This window comes from Camellia sinensis, chromosome 5 (genome assembly GCF_055761805.1).
Source record: "Camellia sinensis isolate YWXY chromosome 5, ASM5576180v1, whole genome shotgun sequence".
NCBI classification, from domain to species: Eukaryota; Viridiplantae; Streptophyta; class Magnoliopsida; order Ericales; family Theaceae; genus Camellia; species Camellia sinensis.
The window spans coordinates 176,101,303-176,117,610 of NC_138965.1; the positions used below are offsets into that span (position 1 = coordinate 176,101,303).

Here is a 16,308-nt window from a genome sequence, read left to right on the forward strand (position 1 = left end):
TTTCCATAAAATGAGTCACACCAATCATAAAATACCACTTAGCAGGGTGTTTGCCTCTTTAGGCATTTAAGATACGAATGGAATCTACTTGTAGTATATATATGTTTATTTCCCTTGAATCAATAAGTTTTTGGGCAAAGTGCAGTTGATTAATAAAAGTTTAATACTGTTTACAAGAAAATATTAATGATACAATACCCTATATTTGAAATTCCAATTTCATGTTGAACCCCATCACGCCAAAGCAAAAGGGATTTGGGGAAGTTTCTAAAACTTCTTAGTCTATTAAACACAATATTGCTTCACATTATAAATATTGCTTTCTATACATGGAGAAACTTCTTAGTCTATTAGACACAAAAATTTAATTTCTTTAAATCACTGATATTGGAGATTTAAACCAGACAGCTTTATTTGTGAAGTAGTTGTCATATAATTAGAATGCAGCAATGCTGCATGCAAAATACATACACATGAAAATTCTGGTGAAATTAGACATACCGAGGCTGTTACTCCACACAAGCACATAAAAAGAAATATCTGGAGCAAGCCTCCTAACACTGCAACTGCTCGAACAACACGAAGCTGAAGTGGCAAAATGGAGGATCAATCACAGATTATGACATTAATTGGCAAATCATAAATTCAGGAAGAATAATATAAGCAAACCTTTGTTGCAGAGAACTCCAGACCCAATGCAAAAAGAAGAAAAACAACACCAAACTGAGCTACTGTTTCAACCTACATGCAATATTAATGAGAAGTTGAACTATTGCATGAAATCATGTAGGAAGATGAAAATATATGAAAGTGTTAGAATTTACCATCACCTACCACCACCACCACCTCACCTACTCCACTAAACCTAACCCACTACACCACCTCACCTACTCCACTAAACCTAACCCACTACACCACTACCACCATCCACTACACCTACATCTATATAAGGAACCATTTGTAATAGACAGTACAACAACATTACATCAATCATAATACTATCAATTTCTCTCTCTATCATTTTATCTTACATGGTATCAGAGCTATAGGTTAAAGATCTTGGTGTTCTTCGCCTTCCGGCGGGCGGCAACCTTGCCTTGACCGCCCGCCGGATCTCAACCAATTGAAACCTCCATCAACTCCAGCAAGAGGCTCACAGGAAATGATCCATACCAACAACATCATAGCAACTCTCGTCATGATCGTCACGATCTGAATGGCTTTGATCCTCTGCATCAGTCAGACATGATCCCTCTCCCTCATGGCCATGGCAGCTACATTTGCAGCAGCAGCAGCAAGACCATGCTTATCATTTGTGGAAATTACTCACCAAAGAAGGGCCAAACGAGTTGTTTTTGCAAAGAGCATTTTCTGGAGCACTTCAACACGAAATCATATACGGCATCTTCTGATGCCACCTGGAGATCATCACTAGACAAAACTGCTTCAATTCCAGCAAGGGGCAAGTTCATAAACCTCGTCATGGAACTTGGTTATGTCCTTGTAACGGGCAGCAAGGAACTGCTTTGCTGCTTTCTGTCAAAGGCTGAACCGCTTCAGCCATTAAGACACTGGAAGGAAGCTCCAGATATAGCAGCGCAACTCTTTTGGAAAATAGAAGTGTTCGAGTCCTGTTCCATGTTGCCATTCTTCCAAGCGTGCTCATCTAGGACTTGCCTCAGCTTTTGCATCAATGGGTTGGTCAACAAAGTCACCACCACACACACACCCAATTCACTTTTCTTTGTTTAATCACACCCATCCACCGCCCACTTTATTTTTTATTCAAACTTTATTTTTTTATTCTAAACCTTCATTGATGCTCTCAGACATCATGTTGTTCCTCACTTTTTTTTTATATATATATATATATCTCTTTTTTTATTAAAAACAAAAACAAAAAAAAAAAAAAACAAAACAAAACAAAACAAAAACAATTTACAAATTTGCACAACACCCATATTTTATTCATCTCCGGGATCAACCCCGATCACCATTTTACACAAAACAACAAAAAAAAAAAAAAAAACACAAAACACAAAACACAAAACACAAAACAAAACAAAACAAAACAACACAAAATACACACAAACAACCACATTCACAGGTGGGCTTTTTCTTCTCTACTCTGCCGCCGGTCTCTTCTTCTTGCCTCCGTCTTGAGAGGCCCTTGACGGTGCTACCTCCGTGTTTCCCACTCCACTGGGCACGATCACTACTCCCTGCTCCTCCACTGCAGCATATGGCGGCCCTCCAAATCGGAACATCACGGTGGCCTTCCGCTTCAGCTCCTTATTTTCCGCCTTTAGCACACTTATCTCTGCTCGCGCATCCTTATACATGCGTTGGAGCAGAGCCAGTTGGGCGTTTAATTGCTGCACCTCATTTGTCCTACTCTGCAGCCGGTGCGACAAGTTTGTGACCGCCGTCATGGACTCCACACATGCCTTCAAAGTATACTGATTAGCCTCCACATCCGTTTGCACTGCCATTTTTTGCTCCACCGACTGCATCGGAAAGTTCAACGGAGCAAACCCAGTGGTGTTTGGTTGAGGTTCTCGGAACACCGCACCAGTTATCTCTCTTGTGGACTCGTTGAGGTCGGGAAAGAGAGTAAGCAGAGGGCGGGACGAAGAGGCCATTTTTCTGGGCAACAGAGTGTTACAGACTCTCTCTCTCAGCACAACGAAGAGTTTTTCAGAAGTTTTTCTTCGCAAGTTGTTTGTCTTCTGCCTCGGCCTCAGGCTACGTCTTGGTTAAATAGCCGAGGCAGCCACGCGCATCGCGCGCCTCTTGACGCCAGACAAACGGGCACGCCAGCCAAGGCACTCACGTGCCTCGCCATCATATCTGGCACGCCTTTTGATGCATCGGGCACGCCTTTTGATGGCACGCCTTTTGACAGATTGGGCACACCTTTTAAGGGCACGACTTTTGAGGGCTCGATATCTATATCCATATATATATATATATTTGGGCAGCCTATATACACCATCATACAGTGTATTTTTTAAGGGTCCGACAAGACTCTGTAAACTGTCCCGACATTGATTCCGGTTAGTTTCTACAAGGGTCCGACAAGACTCTGTAAACTGTCGCCTTTTGAAAGATTGGGCACACCTTTTGAGGGTGCGACTTTTTAAGGGTCCGACAAGACTCTGTAAACTGTCCCGACATTGATTCTGGTTAGCTCCTTTATGGGTCCGACAAGACTCTGTAACCTGTCCCAACATTGATTCCGGTTAGCTCCTTCATGGGTCCGACAAGACTCTGTAAACTGTCCCGACATTGATTCCGGTTAGTTTCTAAAAGGGTCCAGCAAGACTCCGTAAACTGTCACCACAACTGTCACAACATTGTCTGCTACAACGGTCCGACATGACCCCATAAACTGTCTTCTACATCGGTTATGACACCCCCATACAGTGTCCTCTACAACGTTATGACACCACCATTCAGTGTCTTCACCAATGGTCTGACACGACCATACAATGTCTCCTATCCTTTTTTATTGTTATGTATTTTCTTGTTTTTGTTCCTCTCTTCAAACTCAAGTTGGTTAGTTTCTATCCTCCTTGAGTTTGCGGGGGCTGTTAGAATTTACCATCACCTACCACCACCACCACCTCACCTACTCCACTAAACCTAACCCACTACACCACCTCACCTACTCCACTAAACCTAACCCACTACACCACTACCACCATCCACTACACCTACATCTATATAAGGAACCATTTGTAATAGACAGTACAACAACATTACATCAATCATAATACTATCAATTTCTCTCTCTATCATTTTATCTTACAGAAAGAGTATAAAATGTAACGACACATGGAACCTTAATCTAAGTCTGTATCATAACCATGTGACAATTGACAAAACACCGCCCCACAATTGAGCATATATTGCAAACAGATTTTAAACTCCTCTTCTCCCAAATTTGAAAGAAACCCAATGAGAAGAAGATCTCTCTGGTTTAATAAAATATATATATATATAACCCGTATATCAGAGGCTAACTGCATAACAACTATTGAAGTAGGGACTACCCAAACTTGATGGATGGATTCAGCAGCTTTACAAATGCTAATGTCCTTGCCCAATTTCCCATGTAAAATATCAGTCAGTATGACTTGTGTCTTAAGAATCACACTGTGACCTAAATTGTACTCCTAAACACCCAAATGAAACTATTCAAATTCTCTAAATTTAAGCAGATCGAATGGATGATTAGAAACTTGAGCACAGTGCTGCTAGCTTTTGGGCATGATGGAGATAAAAGCAACATACTTGCACCAATTCACTAACAAAACTAAAGCCCCCAGGTCCAATAACAGAGCCTGCTAGCAAATACCCAGTAATAACCTGCAAAATTTAAAAACACATATAAGGCCCCCCTTTAGGGTTAATATGGAGAACATTAATGTCAATCAAAGAATCACATCTACAAGCACAAAATAAATAGTAAATACAGAGGATGTATAATCAACAAGTTTACAACCCTCTCTCCTCGCCCCACCCTAACCTAAAGAACTTTAAAATAAAAAAGTATATTCATTTGGAAAAACAGTAGTTCATCGTGAACACAGCATAGAACAAGAATAAGAGGCCAACCGGTTGTCCGGCACAAGCAAACGCAATGCCACCGCATGTTGCAGAGACAATGAGAACCACAAGATCTGATATCAACCTGCCAAATATTTTTATGAACATTTTAGATCAGCTAACAAGTCATTAGCAGGCAGTGGCCAAGCTAGAGAGAGCTAAACCTTAAGTCTAACTGTAGCACAGGAAACTTTGACTTGGGATTTGATATAATAAACACATTATCCTGCACAAAAATTCCTACAATTGGATCAGTACTTCAACAGCTTGGAACATAATTGCCCGTATCGCAGCACTGCACAAAAGTAAAATGTTATCAGAATTCTCCAATGGCATCTACAAGGCATACCTTTCGATCTATCAACGTTGGCATATCATCTCCTCGATTCTCGTTATCCAAATTGAAAACATCATGAAGCTGAAAGGACCTGGCACAAACTCATAGAGATATCAGCAACACGGAAATTTGGGATTAGCATAATTTTATTTACTTTGTTAATCAACTACTTCCATTGAACGTAAATTGTAAACAGTATGTTCTGTAATTCTATTCTCGGGATAGAAAGACAAGAGATAAAAGATAGAAAGGCATACTTCTCCTCCTTGGTGTCATTTTTCTTGGACCTCACTCTAGCAACAGTTTCCATAACTGCCTGATGAAATCAAACATATCAAAAAAGTATATTCAGCAAACACAATAGGCTAGAAATTTGTTCGAGTAAGAATAAAGAACTCATAAAATGCACTTTTATGGCAGCAAAGGAGCATCCATTAGGATTGAGCAAAAAAAAGTAAGCTGGCCTGATCTATACCAAATTGTATAGTTTGGTTTGGTTTTCTCGATGCATGGTTTGGTCATGGTTCTTAAAATAGGTGAACTGTACTTTGCATTTGGTCCATGGTTTTGTAGTTATGGTTCTGGTTATGGTCGTTGGTGCCTTTTTGTTTGATGTGGTTGGTTTGGCCGGAAAGGAACAGGAGAACTTTCCAAGAAATTGAGCACTCGGTGTTGTAGTTGGAGAATCAGTTCTTAGTTATTTTGCATAGTGGGTTGGAGTGTAAAGTTGATCCGGATCTATTTATTTTCTTAGATTTTTTGGATGACGTAATTGGTTAGGCGAGTTTTGTTTTCCCCTTTTGGTCTTTTTGTATTCTTTGCATCATCTTGATACTTTTGCAATAAAAATTTATCATTTATCAAAAAAAAAAAATTTGTTACTTACTAAAGACATTTAAGTACCTGATTAATACTTCATATATATACATACATAATTAAAAACTTTGTGCAACTTTTGTAACCGAAAATCATCTAAATTCAAGAAAAGTAGACATGGACATGAACTAGCAAGTGTACTCTAACTAGTTTTAAACAATCATCTAAACAACTCTTGTTTGAAAAATGATGGCACGTTGATTGATGTTTTGGGTTGGTTGTTGCCAATAATAATCATTCTAATTAATGTTATGATGTGGTTATCATGTATTTATTACATCCTTCAAACTTCCTTTCAAATTATTTTAACTTTTTATAAAAAAAAAAAAAATGTTTCTTATATTTTTTATAGGAGGATTAGCTCTTATTTTGAAATTGAATATACATATATATACTAGCAGTTGTGCACACATGCAATACAGATGCAAAAATGAACGAGGGTTAAAACCGTCTGGAACGTGGACTTGTTTTGGGAGGCAATTTTAAAAAATCAAAAAAGTGTGACAAAACTTTACATTCATACCAAATTAGGTATACACATTATATAATAGCGTGTGTGTGTGTGTGTGTGTGTTTGTGTGAGAGAGAGAAAGAGAGAATATGACAAAATCCCATTAGTGACACAAATGTCATTAAAATCATCTAAATTCAAGAAAAGTAAACATGGGCATGAGCTAGCAAGCGTACTCTAACTAGTTTTAAAAAATCATCTAAACAACTCTTGTTTGAAAAATGATAGCACATTGATTGATGTTTTGGGTTGGTTGTTGCCAATAATAATCATTCTAATTAATGTTATGATGTGGTTATCATGTATTTATTACATCCTTCAAACTTCCTTTCAAATTATTTGATTTTTTTATAAAAAATTGTTTCTTATATTTTCTATAGGAGGATTAGCTCTTATTTTGAAATTGAATATACATATATATACTAGCAGTTGTGCACACATGCAATACAGATGCAAAAATGAACGACGGTTAAAACCGTCTAGAATGTGGACTTGTTTTGGGAGGCAATTTTGAAAAATCAAAAAAGTGTGACAGAGCTTTTCATTCATACCAAATTAGGTGTACACATTAGATAATAGTGTGTGTGTATGTGGGAGAGAGAGATTTTTGAAAACCTAATCCTAATTGGTGGATAAAAAAAAGTCTTCTGTAACATGTTAGTTGTTGTCTTTTGGTAAATCCCATTAGTGACATAAATGTCATTAAACTACTATGACCATAAAGCATGCTTTGCATTTGCTTTATGGGCCCACCCATATAAAATTGATTTTCTTCATTTAAATTCTCAATTCTTAGTTTGGAGGACTTCCATTTACACAATAGATTTACACATCTTTTCCTAACTCGTATGATTTAATAATCTTATGATCCAATCCTCAAATTGTGTAGGATCATTAAACAATTAGTTTCATTGAGATATTTGTTGTTAGCAAAATAAATGAGTGTCCTTAATTTTCTATGATGGTCTTCCATAAAATTGATACATAGTGTGAGTTTTCCTCACAAATTTTGTGGCATTATTTGATTTTGTTTTTTATTTTTTTGTTGGGCAGGCATCATTTGATCCTTAATGAACGCCTAATGATAGTCTTTAGCAGGACCCCAAATGATAAAATATGATACCTGATCCATTATTCTAATAAAAAAAATTATATCTGAAGCATAAAATTTTGATCTTCTTTCTGCCTATTTATTGATAAGTGTTTGATTACATACTTAAATAAAAAAAATTTCCAATTCAGGTAAAGGTTTTTCAAAACCACCCAAATACCCAAGAAACAAATTAAGAAGGTTTTCTTGATTATTGTTTTCAATCAAAATAGTGAAAATCAGTTGTTTCAACAAGCGTCATGAATTGCAAGAATGGCGATGAAAATTGCTCCCTTGGTGACGACTTGGTCAAAATTCAATGCTCTATATGAGGAATTCTTTGAACTTTAAGTTTATTGTCTGTTTTGAATTACTTAAGTTAATATAGTATATTTTTATTAAAAAAAAGAAATCAGAGAAAAAATTGTTGCACATGCCCTACCACTAGTCTTTCTAAACAGACCAAGAAAAGGAACAAAAATATTTCTTTACATAGGGCTTTTTAGCCAGTTGGCTTATACAATGGGTTGACTTCAATTTCCTTCTCGGGTCGGATATCGTGATTTAAAATGCCAGCTTCTCATAACAAGAATCAAAGGTTAATTAATTTTATATTTATATTGTTGTCAGTATTTGTCTATTTACATTCTTGCTCCTTACTTTGTATATGTTAAACGCATCTATTTCTAAAGATTGTGTGTACGTTCAATTGTGGTCAATGGAAAATTGAGTAAACATTTTTCGATTGAAATTCATATACGTACAAACATTGGACTTCACATTAAAACATACATCTAATTAATCAACTGAATTGAAGATAATTAAGCTAAAGTACTTAGAAAGGTTAACATAACTTGAACCTTTTGGTAGATATATATTTCTATAATTCAATTAAATACCACAAGAATTGAGATTGGGGTGAGACACGTTGAATCACTTCTAAACACACAGAAGAGTTAGAGAAATTGAGATTGGGGGACAAGGACTAGTGAAACAAAAGCAAAGTCAAAAACAAAAGAATTGTCCTAGTCACCCTCCTCTAGGCCACTTTCATACATGACCTCTAAACCCTTCAATAGCTAGTCTAATACTGCATGCATCTCAACATGGTTTGGTAGTTTGAGTATATAATTACTGCCTACAAATATATTTAAAAGTAAAAATATAGGGGTAATGTGGAAAATTCATGCTTTAATATTTGAATTTGAGTTCATTAATTACATTTTTCCTTAAAAAGTTAGGATTACGAAAAGAGACTAACATTGTGGGACAGAGGGAGCATGAAAAATTAAAAGAGGGCACCAAATTATAGAATTATCCCTAGAGACAAAGGCTTGGTTTGCCATATCTTCTTCCCTTGCATTTCCAAGTTACTCACAAACAACTATGTGTACAACATTCACAATTATTACAAAGAAAAATAACACTGCTAACCTGTTGTTCGGACACGCTGTTGTTAAAGCTCCCAGGATCAGTAGCTGCAAGAGAAAGAGTTATGGAAACTTTTTTCTCCTCTGGTTGGGTAAGATTTAAGGAAAATATAATCTGCATTATTAACTCTTAACTTTCATTCAGTGAAAAAAATAAATAAATTCCTAAAAGCCATCAAAGTATCACTACAATAACTATTACTTCATTAACATTAACTCAAAGAAATGAATTGAATAGAAATATACATACTATATACTATATATATTAAGATATGTGTACGCATGTGCAAATACAGATTGTTTTGTTAGATAGATGGAAGAGAGGGAAGATTTTTGATTCATTTTTCCCCTTCGCTTGTAGGTGCATTAATGAGAAGAGAAATGCAGAGCAATCTCTATGCAGGTGATCTCTATGGAAGTGATTGGGAGAGAAACAAAGAAAAGTATAACATTTCACCTCAAGATACAACTACTTAAAACTAGATCCCATTGAGCCAAATTAATACCTTCTTTTCTTTTTTCGCCGCTGCATCTCTATAACCAAACTAAGCCTGCCCCTCCTTTCAGATTTATTAATTAATTCACTATAGCATATGATGTGTACATACTTTTGCATTTATCAATATCAAATCATTATTGGTTTGGTAACATATACTATCCTATGAAAGGATTCGCAATATGATGATATAACTATTTATGTGGTTATAATGCTATACAGTTTGGTCTCATCATTATTGATGTAGCTGGATTATTAGGTTACACTCATCATTATATTCATGATTAATTCAATAGTTAGCCAATCATTGAGGCTCCATTAAATTTTTCGGAGTGGTGTTGGTCCCTTAGAAATCCCTCTTGTGTAATTGGTCAACGTTGCAGCTCCAATTAAATTTTATGATTGATGATTGGCCTATCACCGTTTATGAGTCCGAGGAGTTCTTAATTTATTTATTTTTTTCATTTTATGCTTAAATATTAGTTTGCATCTCATTTAATTAAAGTCATGCAAACTAATATTTACATCTAAGAGTTTTTGGTATATGACATTGTGGGAGCCAAATAATAATGGGCCAATAGGGACGAATGGACAAGAGTTCAATCCGGGGCATAACTTTTATTCGGCATTGATCCTAGTCAATTGAAGAGCCGAATAAAATAATCGACATTCCAACCAATAGAATAAAGGCCGAGTAGAAGTACATGTAATGGATCGAGGGTGACCCTGGCCCTAAGGCCCAAAGAGAATAATATAAATAGAGGATCATCAATCAGAGAAAGGTATGTGAGAATTAGGACACTTTAACTTAAGATACAAGCAATCAAGAGAGTATATACTGATTTATCCGTCGGAGTGCTAATTCCGGCATCCCCGACCGGAGTGTTTATTCCTTTTCAGGTCGTTAGCTGAGGATCTCAAGCGTCCCAGTGAATCGAAAGAGTATTTCCAAAACCACTTCCCCACAATTAGTGCCGTCTGTGGGAATACTCAATTACATCCATGGCGGGCGTAACGGAAGACCCTCCAATAGTCACTGACGAAACCACACAGAGAGACGACCTCACTCCAACAAACATGCTTGGACCGGAGACTATCGCCGCAAGACGTGCCTTGAACTTCGACTCACTTGCCCAGAATTCGCCCTCGACTTCAACACATAAGACAATGCAAGCAACCATGGAACAGGCGAAGCAAAACGAACAAAGGCTAGAAAACATGATCGCTGAGAACGAGCGCCTCCGTCAGGACTTGGCCTTGGAAGTAGCAAAATCCAATCAAGCTACACGCCAAGATCCGGGACGACCTCTGAGAGCGGGTGGTCGAAGACTTCGAGGTCGGAAACAATATAGTGACACCGATTCTGACTCATTATCCTCAGAGCTCAAAAAGAAAGGACGACTCGAAACTACCAGTTCCTCTGAAGAGAGTTCACGTGTAAGGCATAAGCGAAGACGAAATGGTTCGGACGAAGAAGACCAGCACGATCCCTTCGTGCGACGGATCACAAAGGCAGCACTACCCAAGAAATTCAAAGCCCCGTCGTTCACCCTGTACGACGGGAAATCGGACCCCACCGATCATATCCGTCATTATAAGCAAGCCATGACGCTGCATGCAGACGATGAGGCTCTCATGTGCAGAATATTTCCGAGCAGTTTGGGGCCATTAGCCGTCAGATGGTATTATAAGTTGGAGCCGGCATCGATTAAGAGTTTCCATCAACTACAGAAATCCTTCAGGGCAAGATTTATCACCAACGAGATCTAGCCGAAGCAAGCCGACTCCCTCTAGGCAATGCAGATCCAGCCGGGAGAAACCTTACGAGCGTATTCGGCGCGCTATTGAGAATGCTTTAATCTTGTCGATGATGCTTGCAATGACTCCATGGCCATTACCGCCTTTAAAATGGGTTTGCATCCTGATAGTGCTCCCCAGCTTCTTGACTAAAAGACCCTCCAAAACAGTCTGGTCGTTGATGAAGAGAGTTTAGGAATACTGCAAAGTGGAAGATGACACCTTGCGGGTTAAAGCCGGAAACATGGCCAACAAGACGGCCCCTTCTGAAATTGCTCGGCCGTTAAATTCTGTACCACCTCAGAGCCCTGAACCATGGCATCGGGCTAAACGAGACAAGAGACGAGATTCTCGCCGATCAAGCGACCAATGCTCCCACTGAGCAAATGAACAACTTCAAGTAGATAGCAGGCGTACAAGGTGCGCAGACAAGAAATATACGGAGTTGTCAAAGCCGATCAGCGCGGTTTTGTCTAAAGTCCAACACCTTCCGTTCTTCAAATGGCCGTCCAAAATGGTGGGACCTTCCGACACGAGAAGACGGAATAGGCGGTGCGAGTATCACAAGGACCATGGCCATGATACTAAGAGTTATTATGCATTGAAGGATCACCTAGAGAAATTGGTACAAGATGGTCGGCTACAACAGCACATCCGAGAAGCAACTCAACCAAAGCAATAGCCTTACGGCAGGATTCACCTCCACTCGGCGTGATCCACATGATTTACAGCCTGCCAATGTCATCCGCGGTACATACAATTCAGTCGAATCCCGACCCTCAAAATTAACTCACTCCGGCTAAACGGCCCCATGAAGCTGCAAGAATTGCTTTTGATGATTCAGATTTGGCCGGAGTGACACTTCCTCACATCGATCCCTTAGTAATCAAGTTACACGTAAACCGATTCACCGTTGAGCGCGTACTCATTGATCCGGGGAGCACATTGGAAGGTATGTATTACAAGACATTCACCAAACTCGACTTCTCTGAATCGGATCTTTCTCCAGCTCCTTATCCATTATTCGGCTTCAACGCTAATCCAGAATACCCGTTGGGGAAAATCACACTACCAGTTCGAGCGGGCTCCCGAACAGTGGATGTGGAATTCTTGGTCGTCAAGCTGCCATCGCCGTATAATTTGATCATGGAGCGAACTTGGTTGCATACTATGCAGGCCATGCCAAACACCTATCATCAACTGCTCCGTTTCCCGACAGAACGCGACATTGAGCAAATCCGTGGCTCCCAGAAATTGGCACAAGCATGTTATCTCCTTGCTGGAAAGACGCCAAAAAAGTTGCAAGTGAATTCTATTGAGGTTCCGGATCGAGAGAGCCTCGACGATGTTAGGCGGCTCCCAAGTGAAAAGGCCACGGAAGCCTGGATCGAGTTGAAATTGACGGAAACCCAGACGGGTTCTTCATGGTCGGTGCCTCCCTGAATGAAGCCGACAAGCAGCAGCTAATTTCCTTCCTGCTCGGCAACCTTGATGTATTTGCGTGGACACCATATGAGATGCCGGGTGTAGATCCGTTTGTTTCGCAGCACCGTTTAAATGTTGACCCTAAATACAAGCCAATTATTCAGAAAAGCCGGCAGTCAGCCGCAGAGCACACTGTCGCCGTTGTTGAAGAGGTTGACCGGTTGCTTGGCGCCGAGGCAATCAGGGAAGTGACCTACCCTACATGGCTCTCGAATATTGTGGTTGTGAAGAAGAAAAATGGGACTTGGAGAGTCTGCGTTGATTTCACGGACATAAACAAAGCTTGCCCCAAAACTCCCCAGAATAGACCAACTTGTAGATGCGACGGCACGCCATCAGCGTATGAGCTTCCTCAATGCTTACAGAGGCTACCATCAAATTGCCATGCATCCGGAGGACCAAGACAAAATTGCATTCCTCACCCCAAGGGGAACCTATTGCTATAAGGTTATGCCTTTTGGGCTGAAGAATGCAGGGACAACTTACCAAAGACTAGTCACTGCCATGTTCAAGGAGCAACTCAGCCACACTATAGAAGTGTACATTGACGATATGGTCAAGTCCAAAGAAGAGCAAACTCATCTAGCCGATCTGGAAGAGACATTCGACATTTTACGCAAATACAAAATGAAGCTGAGCGCTTCCAAATGTGCGTTTGGGATCGGTTCTGGCCAATTCTTGGGTTACATTGTCAACCACCGAGGAATCAAAGCCAACCCGAGGCAAATCACAGCAATCTTGGAACTCGGCTCCCCTCGTTCAGTGAAAGAGGTTCAAAAGTTGATAGGGATGGCCGCCGCACTCAACAGGTTTATCAGTCGTTCCACAGATCGCTGCCGACAATTCTTTCATACTCTACGGCAGAGCAAGGCTTTTGAATGGACCTCTGAGTGCGAAGCAGCTTTCAACGGCCTCAAGACCTACCTCCGATCAGTTCCACTCTCGACAACACCTTCGGTAGGTGACCCGCTCATTTTGCATCTAGCGGTTTCTGATCGGGCCGTCAGCGCCGTACTGTTAAAGGAAGAGCTGGGGGAGCAGCAGCCAGTGTATTACGTGAGCAAGGCAATGGTTGACGCCGAAACACGCTACCTTCCGTTGGAAAAACTCATTCTGGCCCTCGTCATGGTAGCAAGAAAGCTGATACATTACTTTCAGGGGCATACTATCGGGGTACTAACAGACCACCCCCTCCGATCGGTACTCCGTAGTGCAGAAGCATCCGGGCGCGTTTCAAAGTGGGCTCTTGAACTCGACCAGTACGATATTCAGTTTCTGCCTAGAACCTCAATCAAGGGACAGGTGCTTGCCGACTTTGTGTCCGAATTCACTGGGGGTCTTGCCGACTTCAAGTCAGATGAAATTCGACCTAAGCCGAACTAGAGAATTTATGTTGGGGACATTTGGCAGTTGTACTGTGATGGATCGTTCAATCAACGAGGCAGTGAGGCCGGAGTAGTGATAATGGCTCCCAACGGGGCAATAATTGAGTAAGCTGTCAAACTCGGCTTCGAAGCATCAAATAACGAGGCCGAATACGAAGCCCTGCTAACCGGCTTGCGGAATGCACATCTCCTAGGTGCTCGGCGTTTTCTTATATTTTGCGATTCAAAATTGGTGATCAATCAGCTAAAGGGGAAGTACGCAGCAAAAAACAACCGTATGGCCGCTTACATAAAAAGGGCAAATTCCTTGCTGGCAAAATTTGACCATCATGAATTGAACCAAATAAACCGTGACCAGAACACATATGCAGATGCCCTGGCTTGCCTAGCCTCCGCCATTAACTCAGAGATTAAACGGACCATTAAAGTAGGTTTCATCCCAAAGCCGAGCATTGGCCCTTCTGAGGAAGTCCAGGTCAATGTCATAGAGTCAGGACCGAGTTGGATGGACTCCATTGCTGCATTCTTGTCTTCTGAACAGCTCCCAGCGAACAAGAAAGAAGCGCATAAGCTGCGAAACAAAACCCAGCGATACTACTTGAATCCGCAAGGAAAGCTTTATAAAAAATCTCTTTTTGGTCCATACCTGGAATGCGTTCATCCGGACAAAATCGAAGCACTTCTGACCGAAATACATGAAGGCAGTTGTGGCATCCATTCTGGCGGGTGCTCTTTGGCTCATCAAGCTGTGACACAGGGATATTACTGGTCGACAATGAGAGCCGATACCGAATGCTACGTGAAAAAGTGTGAACAGTGTTAGAAGTTCTCTCCTTAGACACACCTGTCTGCTAAAGAGTTAAGCTCTATAACCAGTCCTTGGCCGTTCGCCCAATGGGGACTTGACATCGTCGAACCATTGCCTCGTGCCCCAGGTAACAAGCGATTTTTGATTGTCGCGACAGATTATTTCACAAAATGGATAGAAGCAGAGGCACCAACGCACATCCGAGATACCGACGTGAAGTGTTTTGTATGGAGAAATATCATAACACGATTCGGCATTCCAAGAGCACTTATTTCAGGCAACGGCACCCAGTTTGATTGCGGTGTCTACAGGGAACTGTGCAGTGAGTATGGTATTCGGCCCTATTATTCCTCCCCGGCTTATCCACAGAGTAATGGCCAAGCTGAAGCCTCCAACAAATCTATTTTAGACAGCATCAAGAAGAGGCTGGAGAAAGCTAAAGGAAGATGGGTCGAAGAGTTACCAAGTGTATTATGGGCTCATCGCACTACTTCGAGGCGGTCCACTGGGGAGACGCCATTCACTTTGTGCTTTGAAACGCATGCAATCATCCCCTTGGAGATCGGCCTCCTAACCTTAAAATCAACAGTTTTTGATTTGGGCCGAAACGACATGATGTTGGCCTTGAATTTGATTCTGATTGAAGAACGGAGAGACCGTGCCCTTGCATCCATGGCACGGTACCAGCAGCAGCTTGCTAAGTCATATAATCAGCGTGTTCAACTGTGCCGCTACACACCAGGAGAGTTGGTCCTGAAGAAAGTGCTTCTAGCTGCCAAGAATGCGGCCGATGGAAAATTGGGTCCTAACTGGGACGGCTCTTATCAGATCGACACAGTCGCGGGAGTGGGGGCATATCGTCTCAAAGACATGTATGGGAAAAGTCTGCCACGGCCTTGGAATTCCACACATTTGCGTAAATTCTATCACTGACCCGACTTATGGGGCATGATACTTATTTTAAATGGTTCACCATGTACATATTTCACTTTTGCAAAACAAAGTTTTCCCGTTTTCTCAGTGCACAATTCAATCCAAAAGTCTCCGGATACGGAGCCCCATTAGTGCATGACAAGATAAGTCTCCGGATTCGGAACACCCTTCGTGTATCACAATTGGCCAAGATAAATCTCCGAATTCGGAGCCCCATTAGTGCACGACACTTTTGGGCCGATTAAGACTCCGGATTCGGAGCGCCCTTCATGTATCACGTTTGGCCAAGATAAGTCTCTGAATTCGGAACCCCATTAGTGCACGACACTTTTGGGCCGATTAAAACTCCGAATTCGGAGCGCCCTTCGTGTATCACGATTGGCCAAGATAAGTCTCCAAATTCGAAGCCCCATTAGTGCGCCACACTTTTGGGCCGATTAAGCCTCCGGATTCGAAGCGCCCTTCGTGTATCACGATTGGCCAAGATAAGTCTCTGAATTCAGAGCCCCATTCGTGCATGACACTTTTGGGCCGATTAAGACTGAGGAT

The 16,308-nt window shown here is 40.9% G+C and overlaps 1 protein-coding gene across 23 annotated transcripts in view; it reads right to left on the reverse strand.

The window, feature by feature from the left end:
• Positions 1 to 16,308, reverse strand: part of LOC114296661 (K(+) efflux antiporter 4) — a 55,852-nt gene that overhangs the window by 26,139 nt on the left and 13,405 nt on the right. For 9 of the 23 annotated variants that reach the window (XR_014330530.1, XR_014330531.1, XR_003641254.2 and 6 more), the window contains exons 2-9: positions 8,860 to 8,939; positions 5,206 to 5,264; positions 4,961 to 5,039; positions 4,776 to 4,837; positions 4,621 to 4,696; positions 4,297 to 4,371; positions 670 to 741; positions 472 to 585 (exon numbers count right to left, since the gene is read on the reverse strand). Coding sequence is in view for 14 of the 23 variants with exons in the window: in XM_028240984.2 (XP_028096785.2) it covers positions 472 to 585; positions 670 to 741; positions 4,297 to 4,371; positions 4,621 to 4,696; positions 4,776 to 4,837; positions 4,961 to 5,039; positions 5,206 to 5,264; positions 8,860 to 8,939 (617 nt within the window). In the remaining 9 variants the exon portion in view is untranslated. Of the gene's footprint in view, positions 1 to 471; positions 586 to 669; positions 742 to 4,296; positions 4,372 to 4,620; positions 4,697 to 4,775; positions 4,838 to 4,960; positions 5,040 to 5,205; positions 5,265 to 8,859; positions 8,971 to 16,308 lie in introns of all 23 variants that reach the window. The other 14 variants (XR_014330532.1, XR_014330533.1, XM_082870504.1 and 11 more) reach the window with 4 other exon arrangements.